Source organism: Dipodomys ordii, unplaced genomic scaffold (assembly GCF_000151885.1).
Source record: "Dipodomys ordii isolate 6190 unplaced genomic scaffold, Dord_2.0 Scaffold22, whole genome shotgun sequence".
NCBI lineage: Eukaryota > Metazoa > Chordata > Mammalia > Rodentia > Heteromyidae > Dipodomys > Dipodomys ordii.
In genome coordinates, this window is record NW_012267238.1 from 3553110 (window position 1) to 3574527 (window position 21418).

Sequence of the window (21418 nt, forward strand, 5' to 3'; positions counted from 1 at the left end):
CGCTCTACCACTTGAGCTACAGCGCCACTTCCGGTTTTCTGGTGGTTTATTGGAGATAGGAGTCTCAGGGTCTCTCCTGCCCGGGCTGGCTTTGAACCGCAATCCTCAGATCTCAGCCTCCTGAGTAGCTAGGATTACAGGCGTGAGCCACCAGCGCCCGGCTGCTCCAGGCTTTCTTTACTGTGTGTGCTTCATGAGCAAGTGGCAGGTGTGTTGGCTTGGAGGGTGGGCTGGAGGATAATTCATAAGGTTGAAAAAGACCCTATGTGCCGTACAGTCCTTGGCTTGTTGCTGTCCCATGTCCAGCTCTCTACCCATCCCCCTCTTCTTCACCAGCAGAGATTATAGCCACACCATTCACAGATACTACCCATACATGGGCACCTGTGATTGGGAAGGGGCTGCTTTGGGCAAAGCTGAGATCCATTAGCTTCCCTGTTCTTTCTCTCTCTGGGGTAAAAAGATCCTACCCCTGGCCCAGAGCCAGGCCTCTGAGATTTGGAGGTAGGAACTGCATCTCTGTTAATGGCCAGGGCTGGCGGGGTGGGTTTAATCCACTCCTGGTAACTGTCTTGGTGTCTGAGGACACGTCTTGCCATTCAGTGACATAGAATGGGCATGGGCTGGCTCGGGCAGGTCCTATTGCTAGAGGAGCAATGCAATCCTGAGCATCTTTCCCATGGGCAGAGGAGGCTCATGGAAGTCCAAGCAAAGCACCATCCTCCCTTTCACTGCAGGTGCTAAACGAGGATAAGTACTCCTCTACCATCAAGGACAAGATCCTGACAATTGATGTGAAGCCTGGCTGGAGGCAGGGCACACGAATCACCTTTGAGAAGGAAGGGGACCAGGTGAGGAAGAGAAGCTGTGGTGGGTAGATGGAAGGGAAAGGAGGAAATGCTTTTTCTGCTCCTGTGAACTCTGGTCTGGTAGGATGAGATGATCCCTGAGGTCCCCAGACACACAGCCTCACTGTGCTGCTGTCAGTAGAGTTTACCACTCCACTAACAAATAATAGCTAGATGCCAATGGCTCATGCCCGTAATCTTAGCTACTCAGGATACCGAGATCTGAGGATGGAAGCTCAAAGCTAGCCAGGGCAGGAGAATCCATGAGACTCTTATCTCCAATTACCCACGAAAGGAAGGAAGGAAGGAAAAAGAGAAAGAGAGAGAGAGAAAGAAAAAGAAAAGAAAGAAAGAAAGGAAGGAAGAAAGAAAGAATAGAAAAAGCCACAAGTAGAACTGTGGCTCAAGTGGTAGAGTGCTAGCCTTGAGCACAAAAGCTCAGGAAAAGTGTTCAGGCCCTAAGTTCAAGCCCCAGGTCTGGCGCGCGCGCACACACACACACACACACACACACACACACACGGGAAATAGGGTTACCTCAAGTGGGAAACTGAGGCCCAGAGACAGAGGGACTTGCCCAAGACAGGAGCACAAGAGCTGAATGGTGACTGCAGTCTTCCCTCCAGTGCTTGTCCTGATTTGTTCCAGGGTTTGTTGAATAAAGTCCAATTGTAGGAACTCTTTAGAACTTCTGTAGGAATAACTTTAAATACTTACTTAAATAGAAATACAAAATTATTGTCCTAGGGATGCTGAATCCTTTAGCATTTGAATCTTTTTCTTTTTTGCCAGTCCTGAGGCTTGAATTCAGGGCCTGGGCACTGTTCCTGAGCTTCTTTTACTCAAGGCTAGTGCTCTACCACTTGAGCCACAGTGCCACTTCCAGCTTTTTCAATTTGTGTGGTACTGAGGAATCAAACCCAGCACTTCATGCGTGCTAGACAAGTATTCTACCACTAAGCCACATCCCCAGCCCTGAGACTTTTTCAAAATAACAAATAAGCATGCTCTTCAAGCAGCTTCCGTGTTTCCTACTTTGGTTAGCCTACCCTGAGCTGGGCTAGCAGCATCTCAGCCAAGCAATCACTGTGGGCCTGTCTCCCCCATCACTGGGGAGAGGGACTTCTCTGTCTCTTCCACAGGGGACCCCAGCAGCTTCAATGCCTGAGTAAAGCTCAGGTGAGGGGTGTCACCTGTGAGTTGCTAACAGAGCCGAGACTTGAGGTGGTTGAGACTTGAGGTGGTGGTCTGACACCCAGCTCACTGCTGCTGGGGGAAACCCCTCCCTCCACCGAGTTGATCTCTTTGGGTATTTCCTGGGGAGTCAGGGGCTCTGGGTCACATGGAAATGGCCCTTGCAGAAAACCCCGTCTAATCTCCCCATTGTGCAGATGAAGCCATGGAGACAAGTAGAGGCAGGAATTTGGCCAAAGTCACACAGCCAATGAGTCCTTGTTGCCCCTTGGCCTCCCCTGCCCAGGGCCCCAACATCATCCCAGCCGACATCATCTTCATAGTAAAGGAGAAGCTGCACCCTCGCTTCCGCAGGGAGAATGACAACCTCTTCTTTGTGAACCCCATCCCTTTGGGCAAGGTGAGTGGGCGCCATGCAGGGCCTGGGGTGGGGGGGTGGGGTCCCGCCTGCACCACCTACAATAACCTAGACTTTGCCTCCCCTCCCCCAGCCACTGGCCACCAGCCACAGTCTCCCACCTTCCAGATTTGTCTCTCCTTTATCTCTACTGTTGGTCCCTCTGTGCCCTCTGCTCATTCATCAGGGTGCGCTGAGCACCCCTGTCTGGGCCAGGCATTTTTCCAATCAGGGTACACTGAGCACCCTTGTCTGGGCCAGGTGTTTCCACTCCTTGTTCTCTGTTCCTGCTGGGGATCTTCTGATAATGCTGTTACCCACCTTGCCTTTGGAGGTCCTCCTCACCAGCGCCACCACGGTGCAGCCCTCCTTCCCACTCCAGCAGGATGAGGGCCCTCCTTGCCTCCCAGAGCCCCCACCCCACTCCTGCCTTTCCTATTTGTAGTAAGACCCTGTACTCTATCCCCATCAGAGTGGCTTTCCACACCTCAAACTCCTTGAGAGGGCTGGGAATGTGGTAGAGTGCTTGCCTAGCATGCATGAAGCCCTGGGTTCAATTCCTCACTACCACATAGAAAAAGCCAGAAGTGGCACTATGTCTCACGTGGTAGAGTGCTAGCCTTGAGCAAAAGTAGCTCAGGGACAATGCCCAGACCCTGAGTTCAAGCCCTAGGACTGGCAAAAACAAACAAACAAAATTAAACAAGACAAAAACTTGAGGGCAGGTAACAGCCCTGGGCTTATTCACTCAGTTCTCAAGCAGCCTCTGTCTCCCTGGTTCCAAACTCAGGGGTTGGCTCCAAATAGTCTCACAAGAGCCAGGTGCTATTGAGTCACACCTGTAATCCTAGCTACTCAGGAGGCTGAGATCTGAGCATCACAATTAAAAGCCAGCCTGGACATGAAAGTCTGCAAGATAGTTATCTCTAATTAACCACCAGAAAACTGGAAGTGGAGCTGTGGTTCAAGTGGTAGAGCTCTAGTCTTGAGCACAAGCTCAGGGACAGTGCTTAGGCTCTGAGTTTAAGCCCCAGTACATACATACACACACACACACACACACACACACACACACACACACACACACAGACACACACGATGGTTGTGGTGACTCTCCCCACTCTTATTCGATACTAACTTCCCCAGGCTCTTACCTGCTGCACCGTGGAGGTAAAGACCTTGGATGACCGTCTGCTCAACATCCCTATCAATGACATCATCCAGTAAGTCTGTCTGTTTGCCCTGAGCTCCAGGAGCCACTAGAAGGGCTGGCCTGGAATGTAAGGCAGTAATGTGAGACAGGTCTGCCTTGTATAGTTGTACAGGCTGTCCCTAGCTCAAGGATCATCTTCTGAGAGGGCGAGAGAAGAAGAAATCCACCCCCACCCTGGCCAAAGTGCCAACTTCATGCACCTGGAAGAAAAGAATACCTTATTTCTAATTTGCATAAAGCATAGTAGAGGCTCGAGCTCCCCAAAGTGGGGGCAATTCCTGTTTTCTCTTACCCTCAATTAAAGGGTAGGAGAAATTAGAGGAATTCACTGGAGTCCCCCGTCACCTCTCCTAAGTCCTTTTGAAACAAAGGTCCTTTGCTCCACACTGGTGGTACCTGCCTGCATTCTTAGCTACTCAGGAGGCTGAGATCTGAAGAGCCTGGTTCAAATTCAGCCTGGGTAGATAAATCCTCAAGACTTAATTTCCAATCAATTGGCAAAAAGCTGGAAGTGGATGTATGGCTTACGTGGTAGAGTGCCAGTCTTGAGCAGAAAAGCCAGTTGAGAGCATGAGGCCCCGAGTTAAGCCCCAGTACTAGAACAACAACAAAAAGAAAGGCCCCTTGGGTAGAAAAGGTTGCTCATCATCTCTACCTGCACCCCAGGATTTGCCCTGTTGTCCATCTCTAAAACAAGATCCCTGGCCCTTCCAATGGAAGCTGTGAGTCATGTATGCAGGAAGCATGCTGTCTGGACCAGTCAGTCCTCCCTGCCATTCTCCCCATTTCTGGGGATGAGATGAGAGCAGGCCCATGGTGACTCAGAGGGCCCAACCATTTCTACATGTGGGAGTGGTATGGACCTCTTGGGACCACTGCAGGGGACCCTCTAAGCTCCCTTCTTTCCCTCTCCCTCCCCAGTCCCAAGTACTTCAAGAAGGTGCCAGATGAAGGGATGCCATTGCCGGAGGACCCCACCAAGAAGGGGGACCTGTACATCTTCTTTGACATCCAGTTCCCCACCCGCCTCACACCGCAGAAGAAGCAGATGCTGCGCCAGGCATTGCTGACCTAACTCCGGGAGCCTCACTGCTCTGCAGCCTCTGCACATGTGACATAGGGGGTAGGGGTGGGGGATGGCACAGAGCCTTCAGCTGACACAATAAAGATTTATTTCCTGGGCTGGGAATGTGGCTCAGTGGTAGAGGGCTTGCCTAGTGTGTATGAAGCCCTGGGTTCGATTCTTCAGCACCACATAAACAGAAAAAGGTGGAAGTGGCGCTGTGACTCAAGTGGTAGAGTGCTAGCCTTGAGCACCAAAGCTCAGGGACAGGGCCCAGGCCCTGAGTTTAAGCCCCAGGACTGGTGGGAAAAAAAAAAAAAAAGTATTTCCTATCCTCAGCTAGGCCCCAGAATATGTGTCAGGCAGGAGCCTCATGCTGGGTTCTAGAATTCCTAGTTTGGCTTTGCTTGAGCATTCAGGATTCAGTGCTTGAGGATTCAGCTTGAGAATTCAGAGCTTTTGTCTTCCTCCCACCTTGGTAGCTGGGAGTGGGGAGGGGAGGGACAGGGCTGTATGGTCTCAGGGTCTCAGCTCTACTCTGACATTTTGGAATGCATGCTTGCTCGTGTGTGTGTGTGTGTCTGCCTGTCTGCATGCTGGTACTGGGGCTTGAACTCAGGGCCTGGGCACTGTCCCTTAGCCTTATTACTCAAGCTGGATCTCTACCACCTGAGCCATAACTCCACTTCTGGCTTTTTTTTTTTCCTGGTTAATTACATATGAGTTTCATGGACTTTGCTGTTGTAGCTGGCTTCAACTAGGGATCCTCAGATGTCAGCCTCCTGAGTAGGATTACAGGCAAGAGACACTGGTACCCAGCTTGGGACACAAGATCTTTAGAGGGGGACAGTTGCTGGAATACGATGTGTCCCATTATGGAGACAAGAAAAGAAAGCTAGTAGGGAAGCTGGGTGCTGGTTGCTCACGGCTATGGTCCTAGCTACTCAGGAGGCTGACATCTGAGGATCGTAGTACAAAAGAACGCCAGTAGTTCCCTATGGCAAAGCTGTCATTAGAACCTAAGACCACTTCCTACAGATGCAATAGCTTCTGTTAGAGGCACACGGAGAACACAGTTCTTCTTCTTCTTCTTTTTTTGTCAGTCCTGGAACTTAGGGCCTGGGCACTATCCCTGAGCTTCCTTTGCTTAAAGCTAGTGCTCTACCACCTGAGCCACAGTGCCACTTCCAGCCTTTTCTATTTATGTAGTACTGAGGAATTGAACCCAGGGCTTCATGCCTGCAAGACAAGTACTCTACCACTGAGCCACCTTCCCAACCAGTTCTGCCCCCCCCCTCCCCCCATCACTACCTTCTTGAACCAGTTACTGCCCCATCTGGTCAGCCAAGCAGAGCTCAGACCCTGTTACCATGGTGATGCTAGTGCGACTCCTGGTGGTGAATTCAGGCTTAGATTTGGGGGAAGGGGTTCTGCATTGCTACTCATGTAGCCTGTGGGTTTCACACGTGCTTCCAAGAGTCAATAGAGGTTCTGAGACAGCCCTCCTTCCCCCCCCTTTCCATATGGGACACATTTGTTTAGAATCCCACCCTTCGTTAACACCATAGTAGTAGCTTAAGTGTTTCCTCTTTGTTTTTATGGTACTGGGGTTTGAACTCATGGCCCCTTACTTGCTAGGCAAAGTCTCTATCACCATGGTCCCAACCCTTTTTATAGTTTTTTTTGTAAATAGGGTCTCACTTTTTGCCCAAGACAACCTGGATGCTTCCATGGAGCTGGGATGCCTGAGCCAGCCAACTTTGCCCAACTGCTTGTTGGTTGAGATGAGGGCCTCACTTTTCTGGTTGGCCTTCAACCATGTTCCTCCTGATGTCTGCTTTTGGAGTAACTAGGATAACAGGGCCCAGCTTCCCTTCCTTCCTTCCTGGTGCTTTACTGCTGTGTCATTTCTTTAGCCTTGTTTTTCACCAATTATTTTTAGTATAGGGTCTTGCCTCTCACCCAGGCCCAAGCCCAGGCTGGAGCTATGATCCAGTTTTAGGCTTCCCTTTGCCATTGGGATCACGCGAGTTCCATTTTCCCCTGTGGTGATGGAGTCTCTGACTTCTCTCCTAGACTGGCCAGGTACCATGATCCTCCCAATCTCAGCCTTCCACGTAGCTTGGCATGAGAGGCACTCACTACTGCATCCAGTTAGAGGTCAAGAAGGAGGTCCCCAAAACTATTCTGCCTGGATTGGCCCTGAACTTCCACTATCCAATTCTTAGCTTCCCACGTAGCTAGAATGACCAATGTGAGCCACTGGTGCTTGGATATTTTTCTTCTTAAGTAGTTCATTGCTATGTTGCCCTGGGTGGCCCTAAACCCTTGGGCTTGCCTCTTGAGGCACTTGCCCCAGCTTCTCAAGTAGCTAGGACTACAGGGCTCTACCACTGCTCCCAGCTTTTGCAGCCATTATCAAAGATCATTAAATACCATGAAGGCAGCGGCAGAAAGACCTTGAGATAGACTATGGAGCCAAGACTCTAGGAAGTGCTTCAATATAGGGTCAGGTGCATCTTTAGAATCCCTGGGAGCCTTGGGCCCATTCTTACACTGATTCCAGCCCTTCGTGGGGAAAGCAGTTGACAGTGATGGATGCTGTACTCTGAGATGGGCCTAGGTGGAGGGGGTGATGGTAACTGCCCCTTTGAGAGCAAGCCATGAGGAGTGAGAGGGCTGTGCTGTGAAGCTCTAGAACTCTAGGCCTCCTCTATAATAGATATTTCTGGCTGTCCTGGTAGCCTCTGATTGTCTCAGGCTTGAAGACAAACCTCCATAAGCTTTAACTGCAGTGGTCAGTGAAAAGCAGGGAGTATCAGGTGCCCATTCAGTGGGTGTTCCTGAGCCCTACATTTCCCAAAGATTCCTGCTACCTTTTTAGCTTCTCACTCCAGGGATTTGCCCAGAACTGTGATGAGTTCAGGTGGCCTGTATCCATCCATGTCTCAGACCCAAAGCTGGTGAATAAACCAGCTGACCAATTAATGAAAGCAGGTAAACAAACCACTTGGCCTGTTTACCTGCCCCTGCAGGTAGCCAACTGCACCTCTAATGCCTGCCTCAGGGACTCATGGGTAAAGGTTGAAGGCTGAGGCCAGGTTTCCATTTATGCCAAAGCCCTTCAGCCCAGCAGTGAGCCCTAGGCTGGGCTGCCTGTCAGCCTCACTCTGGTTCGCAGCCTCATGGGGTCTGAGGTCTCAGCTGGGTTTTTCAGACACTGGGAAGTGCACTGGATAGTCCTGCGACTTCCTGCCCAAGGACTAGTGGATGCAGCCTCCAACTCTGACTCATGGGCTGAGGAGGGAGGGGGAGGGACTGGCAGTGGTACCAACTGCTTTAGGCAAAGAGAAGAGGGAGGGAGGTCCTGTGGTCTGGGCTAGGCTCTCAGTACTGGCCCTGGGAGTGTCCAGCAATGAGAGGAAGCCAGGGCTTCCCAGTTCAGCTGCTGATTGTGTGGTTTTTCTCTAGACGACCAGTTGTGGGGCTTGAACTCTGGGGCTGGGTGCTGTCCCTGAGCTCTTCAGCTCTACCACTTGAGCCACAGCGCCACTTCCGGTTTTCTAGTGGTTAATTGGAGATAAGAGTCTCACAGAGTTTCCTGCCCAGGCTGGTTTTGAACCGCACTGAGTAGCTAGGATTATAGGCATGAGCCACCAGCCCCGGGCAATCCCCCAATCCTTGAAACAGAAGTAGCTCTGCCCATCTACTTTTAGGCACAGATGGTAGGACGGGACAGAGCAGCTAAGACCCCTGTGTAGTCAACACTCTCACTTATTCTCATCTCTTTGGGGGTACCTACAAGAGGGGAGGCTCTCAACAGGAAGTACCCTCAGGCAGAGATTTGGTGTTTGCCCTGCAACCTAAATTTACCCTAAGCTGAGTCAGGGCTGACACATGACTGAGGAGCCAAGGCTGGGGAAGCAGACCTTCCTTGTTCTCACTAGGTCTAGGACTTTGGGTGTTTCCCATTTGTAAAATGGAACAAAGGAGACCCATAGCATGGAGGATTCCAAGTTCCTCTAGAGGAACTGCGCTCTCAGTGCAGATGACAGAGCTGAGAACGGAGCATTCACTGATTGAGTGAAAATACAACCGGCCCACAAGGGAAGGACAGGGAGAATAAAGTCACTGTTGTCTCAATGGGCTGCTCTCTAACTCAGCACCACGGCCCAGAACCTGGGTGGAGAGTGAGAAAGAACCAGCATCCATGGGCCCACACTGGATGCTGGAAGTGGATGGTGGGACACACCCCTTTCCCAAGCCAGGTGGCTTCCCCCTTGCCCACCAGGTGCCAAAGGACCCATGGACCAAGACCTCTGGCAACAGCTACAAGAGAGGGAGGAGACACCGAGGTTGAGCTGGCTTTATGGGGGACAGGCTAGCTGGGCTGGGCTGGGGGGGGTCAGGATAAAGATTTAGGATGAACTTTTCAAGGGATTGAGGCTTCAGGTCTCCTAGCTATCAGATGTGGGTCACCTCCACCAGCACTGAGCCAGTAAAGAGGTGTGGGAGGGAGAGAAGGAGGGAGGGAGGGAGGGAGGGAGGGAACGGGACATGGTGAAGACAGGGAAAGGAAGAAGGAGATGGGAAGCAGGGCCTGTGTGGAGTGGAATTCAAAGCCAGTGGCTTTGTGTCAGCAGCAGGAGAGGCTCAAAAGGGCGCCTCCCTGGAAGTGTAGGCCACCATGAGGGCCCGCTTCAGCTGCTCATAGGTGACGAACATCACCACGTTCCAGGACCCCAAGCGGAGAAAGGAGGGCATGAACCTAGGAGAGACAAAACACAGGTCACAGGGGACATTTGCACCTCCGTCTTCAACCACAGGACTCTGAGACTCACAGCTGTGCAGCTAGGAGCAAAAATCCTCTCTGAGATGCCCCTCCCGTTCTATGGTCCTAGGGATGGAACTGAGGGCCTGTGGTGCTAAGCACTTGCTAAAACTAACCCCCAGCATTGAGTCCCCATTTTAAGAGCTACAAACCAAGATGATAGTCCTTCTGGGAAGTAACTCCTCCCCACCAGGAAGCCTGGAGTTGGGGGTGGGGGAAATGGGAAGCTCACCCCTTATAGAAGGCTCGGGGCCCTTCCTTCTGGAGCATGGTAAGGGCACAGTGGCCAGCGCTGCTGTACTGGCCCAAGGCAGAGTTCATGTATCTTGTCTTGACGACATCAACAGGGGAGGCGATGACGGTGGTACAGAAGCCCGCCCCAAAAGCGGAAGTGAAATGGCAAGGGAGGTCATCTGCCAAGAAGCAGAAGGCAAAGCAGTCAGCATTTTCCACCCATCCAAAGGAAAAAAAAAATGCGTAAGTAGCTATGAGTCTCCTATTTTAAAGTATCAGAGACTTGCCAGGTGCTGGTTGGCCCATGCCTGTATTTCTAACTCAGAGCTGAGGGCTGTGATTTGAAGCAAGCTAGTGCAGAAAAGTCCTAAGTGGACTTAGGACTTAGGCAAAAGTGGAGCTGTGGCTCAAGTGGTAGAGCACCAGCCTTGAGCAAAAAGCAAGCTGAACAAAAGCATAAGGCCTTGAGTTCAAGCCCCAGGACAGCTCCATATAGCAATTTCTCTGTGTGTGTGTGTGTGTGTGTGTGTGGCCTGGGCTACTGTCTCTCAAGCTTTTTTTGGTCAAGGCTAATGTTCTACCATTTGTGCCATAGCTCTATTTCTGGCTTTTTGGTGGTTAATTGGAGATAAGAGTCTCATGTACTTTCCTGCCTAGACTGGCTTTAAACTGTGATCTTTAGATCTCAGCTTCTTGAGTTGCTAGGATTACAGATGTAAGCCATGGGCACCTGACTCAATCTCTTTAAGCCAAGGGCAAGCAGGGTGGAAAGATATGGTACTCAGACAACTAGCCCCCTATCCCTTCCTGCCTCATTAACTTTAACTCACCTGTCATGAGGTTGGCCTTTAGGAGGGTGTCCTTGATGAGGTCATAGGTCACCAGCTCAGCACAGTTGACAATGGCATTGCGAGCAACATTGGGAGAGGTCCCTACAGGTGGAGAGAGGGTCTGTGTGAGATCAGGCCATAGGGGAGGGGAAGGTAGGGAATGTAGGGGACATTTGGTACCCACCTTTCCAGAGTCCCCGGAACCCTTCCTCACGAGCAATGGTCTTGTAGGCATCAAGGGTGCTTTGGTACCTTCGGCCACCTCCAGCCCGGGCCTGAGCTTGGAAGCGGACCTTCACCACATCTGTGGGCTGGGCCACAGCGACAGCCAGAGCCCCTGTGGTGCTGCCTGCCAGGAGGCGGCTCCCAATGCTGGCATCTGTGGGCACACGGGAGTCAGAGGCCAGCTAGGCTTACACTTCTTTTCTTACTCACTCAAACTGCCACATCACTGTCATCTATCTTGCAGAAATAGGCTCCAGACCAGCTATTGCTCTAAAATACCCTTGCATCATCTAGGTGATTTATCATGCCTGTGATCCTAGCTATTCGGAGGCTAAGATGTAATGATCAAAAATCGAAGCCAGGGCTGGAAGCTGGCTTAGTGGTAGAGCACTTGCCTTGCATGCATGAGGCCCTGAGTTCGATTTCTCAGCACCACATAAGCAAAAAAAAAAAAAAAAACTGGAAGTGGAGCTATGGCTCAAGTGGTAGAGTGCTAGCCTTGAGCTGAAGAGCTGAGGGACAGCGCCCAGGCCCAGAGCTCAGGCCCCATGACTGACAAAAAAAAAATAAAATAAAATAAATCAAAGCCATTCATCAAACTCTTAACTCCAATTAACCAGCAAAAAGCTAGAAGTGGACTTGTGGCTCAAGTGGTAGAGTGCCAGCCTTGAATAAAAAACTCAGGTTCTAAGTTCAAGCCCCAGTACCAGCACCCAGGACAAGAAAATCCTCTCATCAGACAATATCATTCCTAAAACATGTTCATTTAACCTACTCAAGAGCTACGAAACTTTCTGTTTAACAAATCCAAGGCTAAGAGAAATAGCTTTCTGAGGTATTGGGACTCCTAAGACTGGCAAACTTTTAGCTCAGGTACTTGGCTTCCTCACGTACAAAATAGAGGGAGGGTGAACATGGCATGCTAAGAAAGAGAAGTGGTCGAGGTAGGTGCTGGTGGCTCACACCTGTAATCCTAGCTACTCAGGAGGCTGAGATCTGAGGATCACAGTTCAAAGCCAGCCTGGGCAGGAAAGTCTATGACACTCTTATCTCCAATTAACCACCAGAAAACCGGAAGGGAAGCTGTGGCTCAAAGTAGCAGAGTGCTAGCCTTAAGCGAAAGAACCCAGGCCCTGAGTTCAAGTCCCACAACTCATTAAAAAAAAAAGCAAAAGAGAGAAGAGGAAGAACACCAGCCTTGGACACAAGAGTGTGATTTCTGCCTCCCAGTTGTGCCCTTGGCCAGGTCTCTCCCTCACTTCAAGCCTCCAGTCTCTTGTCATCCTCCAGGATAATGCCACCTTCTCCTAAGGCCCTTGTGAGAAGGGCTGCCAAGGGAAGATGGCCTGCTCAGAGCCTGGCACAGCTCTGGTGCTCAGAAGTTAGGAGGTGAATTGAATCTCTTCCCCTGCTCCATTTCTCTCATCCTCCTAAGGATCTTAGAACCTAAAGAAGCTATTCGGCCAAATGAACTAACATCAATCAAGAAAAAGGCTACTGGCTAGGCCCAGGCCAAGGTGTCCATGCCCCAGTCCACACTCACGCTCTGAGCCCTTGGTGTAGAACTGCTTGACGGAGTCGTAGAGACCGATGCGGACTGAGGCAAAGCTCATCTGGCGCTGCAGGCCGGCCACCAACCCATTGTAGAGGCTGCAGGGCCCCTCGTTACGCACCATGGTCAGGATGGTGCCCAGCACGCCACGGTACTGGGTGCTGGCCATGGTGCGCACTGGCCCCTGACTCTCTCCTTGGATCTGCAAGACCAAAACAGCATGGCTATAAGAATAAGTAGGGGACTGGGAAGGTGGCTCAGTGGTAGAGTGCTTGCCTTGCATGCATGAGGCCCTGGGTTTGATTCCTCAGCACCACATAAGCAGAAAAAACCTGGAAGTGGTGCTGTAGCTCAAGTGGTAGAGTGTTATCCTTGAGCTGAAGAGCTGAGGGACAGTGTCCAGGCCCAGAGTTCAGGCCCCATAATCGACAAAAAAAAAAAAAAAAGAAGAAGTAGGTTATCTGTCTTCTACCATTCTGATGCTCAAAATCACCCCCGTCCTGACCCTTGGGGACTCAGTGTTCCTGGGAAGGGAGCAGATTAGATTCCGTCAAGACTCTGGGCTTCATCCTCACCTGCAGCCGGACTTTAGCAGTGTCCAGAGGAAAGGTGATGAGATCTGCTATGCAAGCAGCTGTGCCGGCCCCCAGGAACTTCACAGCAGCAGTAGGGGGCACATCTGTGGCCTTGAACCCAACCATGATTCTGATTTCCTTCTACCTCCCAGGAGATGGAGAAAAATTGGTGAAGGGGGTACCTTCAATCAGCAAGACAAGATACAGGAACTCTGCCAGAATCTAAGCCAAAAGAAGAGAGTCTGCATCAACCAAAGCACCCCAGGCTTCCCCTAATCACCACCCCTGTTTACCCTGGCAGTACCAAGTCCTTAGGCAGGACTAAATGGGCCCTGCAGGGAACATAGGAGAAAGCTGAAGAGAGACCTGAGAAGGCGCTGGAGTAGTTGCACTGAGTTATTTATTTATTATGTTATTATTAATATTATCTATTGTTATTTATTATTTATTATTTGTGAAGGGCTTTCTCTGGTTCACTGCAGCAAGTATGGATCAGGGCAATCTTAGTGCTGCCCCACCCACATAGCCCCTGGTCCACTGTGGCAGAGATTACACTGATGAGGTCCAGGTTCCTGCCCTGCACGTCGATCCTCAAGGCTGACAGAAGTGGACAAAGTTCTACTAGACCAAGGCTGGACAGGCAAAGACCTACAGGCTTTCCCGGGTTTTAAGCAGGAGGCAGTCAGATGGATCAGGAATTACTGAAGAGGAGAAAAGGAAGGGACAATGTGTGACTAACTTAATCTCTTCCCAGTCCCCATACAACGCAGGCCCTATAGTCATTCTCTCAAGTCTGCTCTGCTGGGTACTGGTTCACTGAGTCACAGTGGACAATATCCACCCTTGAGAGGCCTTATTGTTAGGCACAGGGGTGAGTGGGCAGGTGATTCTAGCTGCATTGGGGCTTGCAGGCGATCCTCTCTAAATACAGAGGAGGAAGCATCTGACTCCATTGGGAGTAAGGAAGAGGGGATCAGAACGTGGCCTATCAGAAGGCCAGTTTCCTAGACAATCTGCATTTTTTTTTTTTAAAAAGAGATGGGAGGTACAAGTCAGAGTTACAAAGAAGCAGGAAACCTAAAGTTTCATTTTGTTGTACTTTGGGGGTCCGTTTGTTTGACAGGGTCTCTCCATGAAACCCAAGTTGACTTCTAACATGAGATCTTCCTGACTCCACTTCCATGCTTACAGGTGTATACTACCACACAAGGCCCAAAGACTCCATTTGGTATCTGAGTTGGAACACCCTCCTCCACTGCAACTCAGGAGGAAGTGAGCCCAGCACCCCAGTGGAGGAGGGTGACCTGCTTCTATTTCCCCTGAGTTCACTTCTCTGATTTCATAGGAGCAGCTGCTCTGGGCCCAGTTGATTGGCTGTGGCTGTTGCTGGGGCTCAAGAGGAAAACACTGGCTGAGGGAGGGAGGATGTGGTGGGAGTTACATGTGAACACAGAGAACCATGGAAATGAACAATTCACTCCTGCTTCTTCCTCCTGGGAACTCCAACCCTCCCACCTCCCTCCCACCCTTGTCTCTTGGGCAAACAGGACATCAAGATCACCTCACCATAGCAACAGCTCATGTTTCCCTGAGCCTGGCCCCCAGGAGGCTTGGTGAAACTAGTGCTTGGGGGGCAGAATGGTGGATAACCGATGCTCCCACACTCCCTGGGTTCCATCCTGACACCCCTTCCACCATAGGGGCTCTGCAGGTTGCCTCACCCCACTGTCCAGGTCCTGTATTGATCCTCATAGCAGCTCTTTGGGGACACTGTTCTTACTTCTGTGTTAGTATAAGGAACTTAGAGCCACGTCCACACACTCCAAAGCTAAAACTGTTTGTTTTGTACTGTTGCCCAACTCCTTATTTCTTTCCTGCGGTTTTCTCGGAACCAGGTACAGACAGTACCTTTCACAAGGGAAGTTTCTTTATATCACTGAATTCAGGCAACTGGTATCTCTTCTCTAGATAGGAGATACGGTGGCCTGAGTCAATCACTTGCCTGAACTTGAGCCAGATTGAGTGGAAAGGTCAGAGAAGACAGAGACCCTGCTGCTGCCCACAAAGACAGAGGCTCAGCTGCCATTGTAAAAGTTGTCTTGGAGCCGGGCGCTGGTGGCTCACGCCTGTAATCCTAGCTACTCAGGAGGCTGAGATCTGAGGATCATGGTTCAAAGCCAGCCCGGGCAGGAAAGACCGTGAGACTCCTATCTCCAATAAACCACTAGAAAAAAAACTGGAAATGGCGCTGTAGCTCAAGTGGTAGAGCGCTTGCCTTGAGCTGAAGAGCTGAGGGACAGCGCCCAGGCCCAGAGTTCAAGCCCCATGACCGACCAAAAAAAAAAAAAAGTTGCCTTGGGGTTGTCTAATGTCAGGTCCTTCAGAGGGGTGGTTATGGGGACAAAGGTCACCCATGCTTAAGACAAGCCTAGAAACTTAATTATATTTGATAGTCCCAGGAAAATAACCAATTTCAGAGCTCAAAAAGTAATCTCAGTTCTAGGGAAAGCCAAAAGCTGGAGTCAATAATATTAAGTTATAACCATAGCTGGGCACCGGTGGCTCACACCTGTAATCCTAGCTACTGAGGAGGCTGAGATCTGAGGATCACGGTTCAAAGCCAGCCTGGGCAGAAAAGACCATGAGACTCTTATCTCCAATTAACCACCAGAAAACCGGAAGTGGTGCTGTGGCTCAAGCGGTAGAGCGCTTGCCTTGAGCTAAAAAGCGTAGGGATAGCGCCCAAGCCTAGAGCCATGACCGACAAAAAAAAAAAAAAAAAAGTTATAACCATAGGTACCTATCCTAGGTCTGCTGCTGAGTCCCAGGGTGACCTGGAAGCAATCAATGTGCCCCAGATCCTCCTATATACAACAGAGATCACCATCGTTGTCAGGGTTGGCTGAAGGGTGGAAGGAAACCAGAAATGATGATAGTGATGATAGCGCTTAGTGAACTGGGGAGATGGTGGTAGACGTTTTTGCTATTGTCTTGAGGATCCCAGCCTCCAATATCACAGCTCTGAGGGGCTGGGAGGAGCCAACTCCCTCAGTCCGGATTCTTACCTGGCTTTGTAAGGTCTCACGCTGTGAGGCCTTCCAAGATCAAGCTTCTCTAAAAGCGTCCCATTCTTCAAAATTGCCAGTGGCTATCATGGCCCGATCCCCTTGATTTTCCATAGAAAATGAAGGCCAGGAGACGAAACACCTAAAGGTCATACTATGTGTTCTGTAGGTGAAAGAAAACAAAGGAGCAGAGTTTAAAAAAGAGAATCTACCATGAAGGAACACACTCCAGCAAGGAAAGAACACATAATTCTGCGAGGCCCTTAACTATGTCACTATAAACAGTCAAGGACTAATTGTGTGTGCATTATCTTTGGAGTCTTTCCTCTCCAGTCCACTTAATATCACACGTTGGCTCCCTCCAGGTTTCTGCTTTTCTGATAGTCCTCTAAATAAACATCCTCTAAGCATTCAGCAGATTGCAGAGTGTGGGTGTTGGCCCGGAGGGGGGGGGTCGGTCAATAGACAGTCTCTGAGTTGGCTAGTGCCCAAACTAGGGCTGTGAGGAGGTTGGCGGGGCTGGATGCAGGCTGGGCAGATGGAGAAGCTCACCAACTCCTTTGGGAGGAAACAGCCTCAGAAAAGGCATCAGGGCCTATGGCCTGGAGCCACCACGTGGGGTCTCTCATTCTGATCCTCTGACTTGCAGGAAGCCCCACCCGAGGCAGGCCAAGAGAAAGGAGCAAAAGGGTAAGTTGCAGCCACCTAAACGCGAGTTGAGGAGTGAACACCAGGGAGTTAGTAAAAGGATAGGAGGAGAGAGAACGCAAAGACCAAGCGAACAGAAGACAAACACAATCAGTGTAGGAGGAGGGAAGAGAAATTCTAAAAAGGCAGAAGCGCTTGAGTCCACACAGAGGGGCACAGCGGGCGGGGAGCAAGTGTGGCGCGCACTGGGCTGGGGCTGGGCTCACCGGACCGCAGGGAGAACACACGAGTGCCAGCAGCTGTCAGTCGGCGGGCGCGGGAAGGAGACACCGACAGTACTAGATCCGCAGGCACCACGGGCGGGACTAGAAGTGGAGTGGGGACAGGCAGAAGCGGGACGCAGTCCTCGGGAGGCGTGGCCTACGGAATGGGCGTGGCACATATGGGTGTGGCCTCGGAAGGGGCGGGGCCCACCTGCTGCGAAGGCCTAGGGAGTCAGGAAGCCGCCTCTGCGCACGGACCCGCGCGTCTAGAGCTGTCTCCGCGCCTTCTTCCACTTCCATTTCCGCATTGACCCCTTTGTACCCCTCGAAGGACATCACCTCCCTCCCCCTCCCTGGCCCGCCATCCTCACTGTGAGAATAGGCCGACCGATGGCCGGAAAGAAGCAATCCGTGACCAGGTCGAGACGCCCCAGGCCGCCCTGTCACGGTGGCCCGGAGGCTGGATGGGGTGCATTCTCTCCTTTACCCCCTCCCGACCCTTCGCCTGTCGCGGGGGAGCGCGGGCTCCCGCGGGGCGGGGCCGGGACTAATCCGGGCTGCAGCGGCAGGTGGCCCGGCCGCCGTCAACGGCCGTTGGGCGCGGCTGGGGTTCCCGCCCTCCGCCACACCCGCTGTGTCCTCGGGAACCCCGAGAGACTGGAGGCAAGGGTGGGGCGGAGGCCCTCAGCGTGACCTCCGGTCTCCAGGCACCTGCCGGATGGCGCCCCAGGGAGGAGAAAGCGAGTCCGGAGAGGGATCGGGGTCTCCCTGGGGTGACAGACTCCAGAACCACCAGGACTGGAGCCCTGTGCCCGGGACGAACAAGCCTTCGGGGAGCGTCCTTGGACTCTGTCCTCCTCCTCTGTTTTCATCCGTGTTTGGCACAGGGTGATGTTCGAAGGTTAGATGAACCCCGACAGTGTAAGCTCCCCATCAGGAAGCTGCGACCTTTGTTTCCGAGGAGGCCCTGCCCGGCGCGGGGACGCTTTCCGAGAGGCCCGCTGGGTGCGGGCTTGGCCGCGGCGGCCCCGGGCAGTGGAGATGACGGTGTGTGAACTCCCTGCATCAGGCTCAGGGTGGACATGGTAACTCTCTGAGGCCCGCATGAATCTTGATTTGTCCCAAGAGCAAAGAGCTCCACACAGGTGGAATCACTGGCCCAAAGTCACATAATGGTGAGCTCAGCCTCAAGCCCTGGCCAGTGTAGCACCAGGTATGTTTCCTGTATGGTCCGCCAACAGCAGGAAGTGTCCGGAACTGGACGGGGTGGGGGGGTGTGGGGACCACAGCTGGAAGGAGGCCGGACAATGGGAGCAGGGAAAGAAAGCACGCTGTAGGAAGAAACACCTTGCACACCTCAAGTTCTGGAGCTAGGAGGCTGAGACAGAGGAACAGGAGCTCAGATCAGCCTGGGCTGATGAATATGGAATTTTATTTCCCCTAAGCATAGATATCTTTCTCTCTCTCTCTCTCTCTCTGGTATGCTGGTACTGAGGCTTGAACTCAGAGCTTTGTGTTCTCCTTTGTTCCTCCGGCTCAAGGCTGACATTCCACCACTTGAGCCACACTTCCAGTCTGGCTTTTGCTTGTTACTTGGAGACACATAGTTCATTGACTTTTCTGCCTGGAATGGCTTCGAAGGGATCCTCAGATCTCAGCCTCCTGAGAAGCTAGGATTAAAGGCATGAGCTGCCATTACCTAGCCCTAACCATGTACTTTAAAAGAAGAAAACTCGTTAAAATATATTTTTGAGAAACACATTACCCATACACAATGGCATTTTACACAGCCATTAGAATATTACATCATTTGCAAGGGAAATAGATGGACATACATTAAGTGAGACGAGCCAAGCTTAGAGAGACAAATAGTGCATGTTTTCTCTCATATGCAGAAGCTAAACCTAAACTACACCTAGATCTAAACTATATTGGGACATGATAATTTATACATGTCTCTAGGCATTCACACACAGTGAGACCAAAGGAGGGAATACTCTTAAGAGAAGAACACAAAGGCACAATGCCTATGTGTATCTGATCATACAAAATAATATTTATTGAAATATTTATTTTGTTGAAATATTACTATTGAAATATTTCCAGGAAATTGAAGCAAGAGGGTTTTTCCTTTTTTTGCTGTTTTCTTTTTGTCTTGTTTGTTCATTTTTCTGTCGTTGGGAGTGTAAGGGGAGGCACAGAAATGGAGGGGGAAAGGGTGAACAAATGCAGCAATGGTACTCATTGCACACTAGGTATGTATATATACCTTGTGGGTGTGGTTGGGAGGGAAAAACTGGGAGAGAGCAAGGGAAGGGTTGACATTGTTAAAAAAATGTACTCTTTCTCTGACTTATGTAACTGTAACCCCTCTGTACATCACCTATATAATAACAATAAAAAATATTTTTTGTGGTGCCAGGAAAATCAAAGCAGTGCTTAGCAAGCAGCTTGCCCAAGTTATAAGCTGTCTTTATGGGTACAGATAAGTACATAGAAAAGTTGTTTTACATCTCACTGAGTTGTATACACAGTCATTTATCTGTACACATGGTGTATGTGCCAATAATCAAATTAACAAGGTCTCATAAAATGTACCTTTTTATTGTCATACTAGAAAATAATGCTTTATGCTTACAGTTTTAGAACTTAAAATATTTACATGTAAGCTGTTTGAAATACTGAAAATGTAAAATCACAGTCAAGAATTCATTGTATATACTACAAAATTAAGAAAAGTAGGAGAAGGGGTGAGTTGAAGGGGGGTGAGAATGTTGAAAGGGGTGACACTGATTAAGACGTATTGTATTCATAAACTGCTTTGCTGTATGGCACCTCCTTTGCACAACTACTTAAAGATAATTTAAAATATGTAAAATAAAATATTAAAAAATTAAAAAATAAATTTGAAAACAAGCTGATGAAAACTTACATGAAAAAGTCAAACATTTCCCATGGCCCTGATCATTCCTGTTAAATATATTGAGTAAATTGGCTGTATTAATTCCACTCAATGAAACATTATATAATTGCATTTTTAAAAAGATCAAGAAAATTTGGTGATCATACTTTTTTCAATGATATGAAGTTGAATTTTTTTTTTTTGAGATAGACTCTCACTAATGTAGCCCAGGTTGGCCTTGAACAAGGGACAAATTTCCTAAGAAACTAACTTGAGAAATCCAAAAGGTGATTGGAATTATTTCATTTAACATTTGAGATACTGACAGGCCAATAATTTAAGAAAACCTTTGAGCAAAAAATAAGACCTTATCTCAAAAACAAATATAACTAGACACTGATGGCTTTTGCTATAATCCTAGCTACTTGGAGATCGAAGAGTGTCTTAGTTTAAGATTAGCCCAGGGGAAAAAAAGTTCAAAAGGCCCTAACTCAACTAAAAAACAAAAACAACCCACTGCTACCACCACCATTACCAAAAGGAATAACAGGGAATGGTGGCATATTCTTGTAATTCTAGCTATTGGGGATAGGGGGTGTAGGGTGAAATGTAGGATCGTGGTCTAGGAGTGCCCAGACAAAAAAGTGAGACTCTATTTGAAAGACAAAAACAACAACAAAACAACAACAAAACAGAAGAGGCATAACTCAAGTGGTCCAGTACCTTCCTACCAATCACAATGCCCTGAGTTCAAACCCTAGAATGCCCCTCACCCACCCTCTCCCATGGGCTAGGAATGTGGGGTATAGCAGAGGGTTTACCTAACATGCAAGATAATTTTGGTTTTATCCCTAATACAAAATAAATCTTTGACATTCAATTAGCTTGAAATTTATTCTATTGTAAGTTATGACTCAACTTATATAAAATTATTGTGGGAGGTTTAGCACAAGACATAATCTATTTCTAATGCAAATTTTTTTTGATAGAAAAAAAAGAAAGAAAAAGGAAATTACCTTGCTGAGCCCCTCTTATATTCCACAGTGTGTGTGTGTGTGTGTGTGTGTGTGTGTGTGTAAGTATGTAAGTACTAGGGCTTGAACTCAGGGCCTGAGCATTTTGCTCAAGATTGGCTCTCACTTAGGCCACAGCTCCACTTCCAGCTTTTTGGTGACTAATTAGAAATAAATTGCAGGGACTTTCCTGTTTCATCTGGCCTCAAACCATAATCCTCAGAGCACAGCTTCCTGTGTAGGAGGTATTTCTGACGCACCTTACTAGTGAGGTGAGAAATGTCATTGCCACTTTTCTGGGAGACACTGAAGGGCAAGGAGTCCCTGTGGTTAGGCTGCTAGAAAGGTGAGTTAAGGTGAGATTTGGAGCTCATTCTATTATCAGGACTATAGCAGGCTGCTGAAAAGCTCGAAAATACATTGGCATTGTAGGCATCTTTTTTTTTTTTTTTGGTCGGCGTGGGGCTTGAACTCTGGGCCTGGGCGCTGTCCCTCAGCTCTTCAGCTCAAGGCGAGCGCTCTACCACTTGAGCTACAGCGCCACTTCTGGTTTTCTGGTGGTTTA

At 49.7% G+C, this 21418-nt stretch overlaps 2 protein-coding genes across 2 annotated transcripts in view; one reads left to right on the top strand and one right to left on the bottom strand.

The window, feature by feature from the left end:
- The window catches only part of Dnajb13 (DnaJ (Hsp40) homolog, subfamily B, member 13), a 16537-nt gene extending 11732 nt beyond the window's left edge, over positions 1-4805 (top strand). The window contains exons 4-7 of the mRNA XM_013013963.1: positions 688-851; positions 2329-2442; positions 3586-3662; positions 4574-4805. Of these exons, the coding sequence (XP_012869417.1) occupies positions 688-851; positions 2329-2442; positions 3586-3662; positions 4574-4727 (509 nt within the window). The 3' untranslated portion in view covers positions 4728-4805. The remainder of the gene's footprint in view (positions 1-687; positions 852-2328; positions 2443-3585; positions 3663-4573) is intronic.
- Positions 4806-9065: 4260 nt separating this feature from the next.
- Ucp2 (uncoupling protein 2 (mitochondrial, proton carrier)) lies at positions 9066-17071 on the bottom strand. Its single transcript, XM_013014182.1, has 8 exons — positions 16942-17071; positions 16028-16190; positions 12963-13184; positions 12379-12589; positions 10795-10989; positions 10611-10712; positions 9779-9959; positions 9066-9483 (listed from the first exon to the last, which is right to left on the bottom strand). Exons 3-8 carry the CDS (start codon positions 13086-13088, stop codon positions 9369-9371), a joined length of 930 nt encoding a protein of 309 aa, XP_012869636.1. The 5' UTR covers positions 13089-13184; positions 16028-16190; positions 16942-17071; the 3' UTR covers positions 9066-9368.
- Positions 17072-21418: the final 4347 nt, after the last annotated feature.

Coding starts and splice junctions, on each gene's coding strand:
- Ucp2 (XM_013014182.1), bottom strand. CDS start 13,088: ATGGTTGGGTTCAAGGCCACAGATGTGCCCCCTACTGCTGCTGTGAAG. Junction 12,590..12,962: donor CTGCTAAAGTCCGGCTGCAG/GTGAGGATGAAG, acceptor TTGGTCTTGCAG/ATCCAAGGAGAGAGTCAGGG. Junction 10,990..12,378: donor CTACACCAAGGGCTCAGAGC/GTGAGTGTGGAC, acceptor GTGTGCCCACAG/ATGCCAGCATTGGGAGCCGC.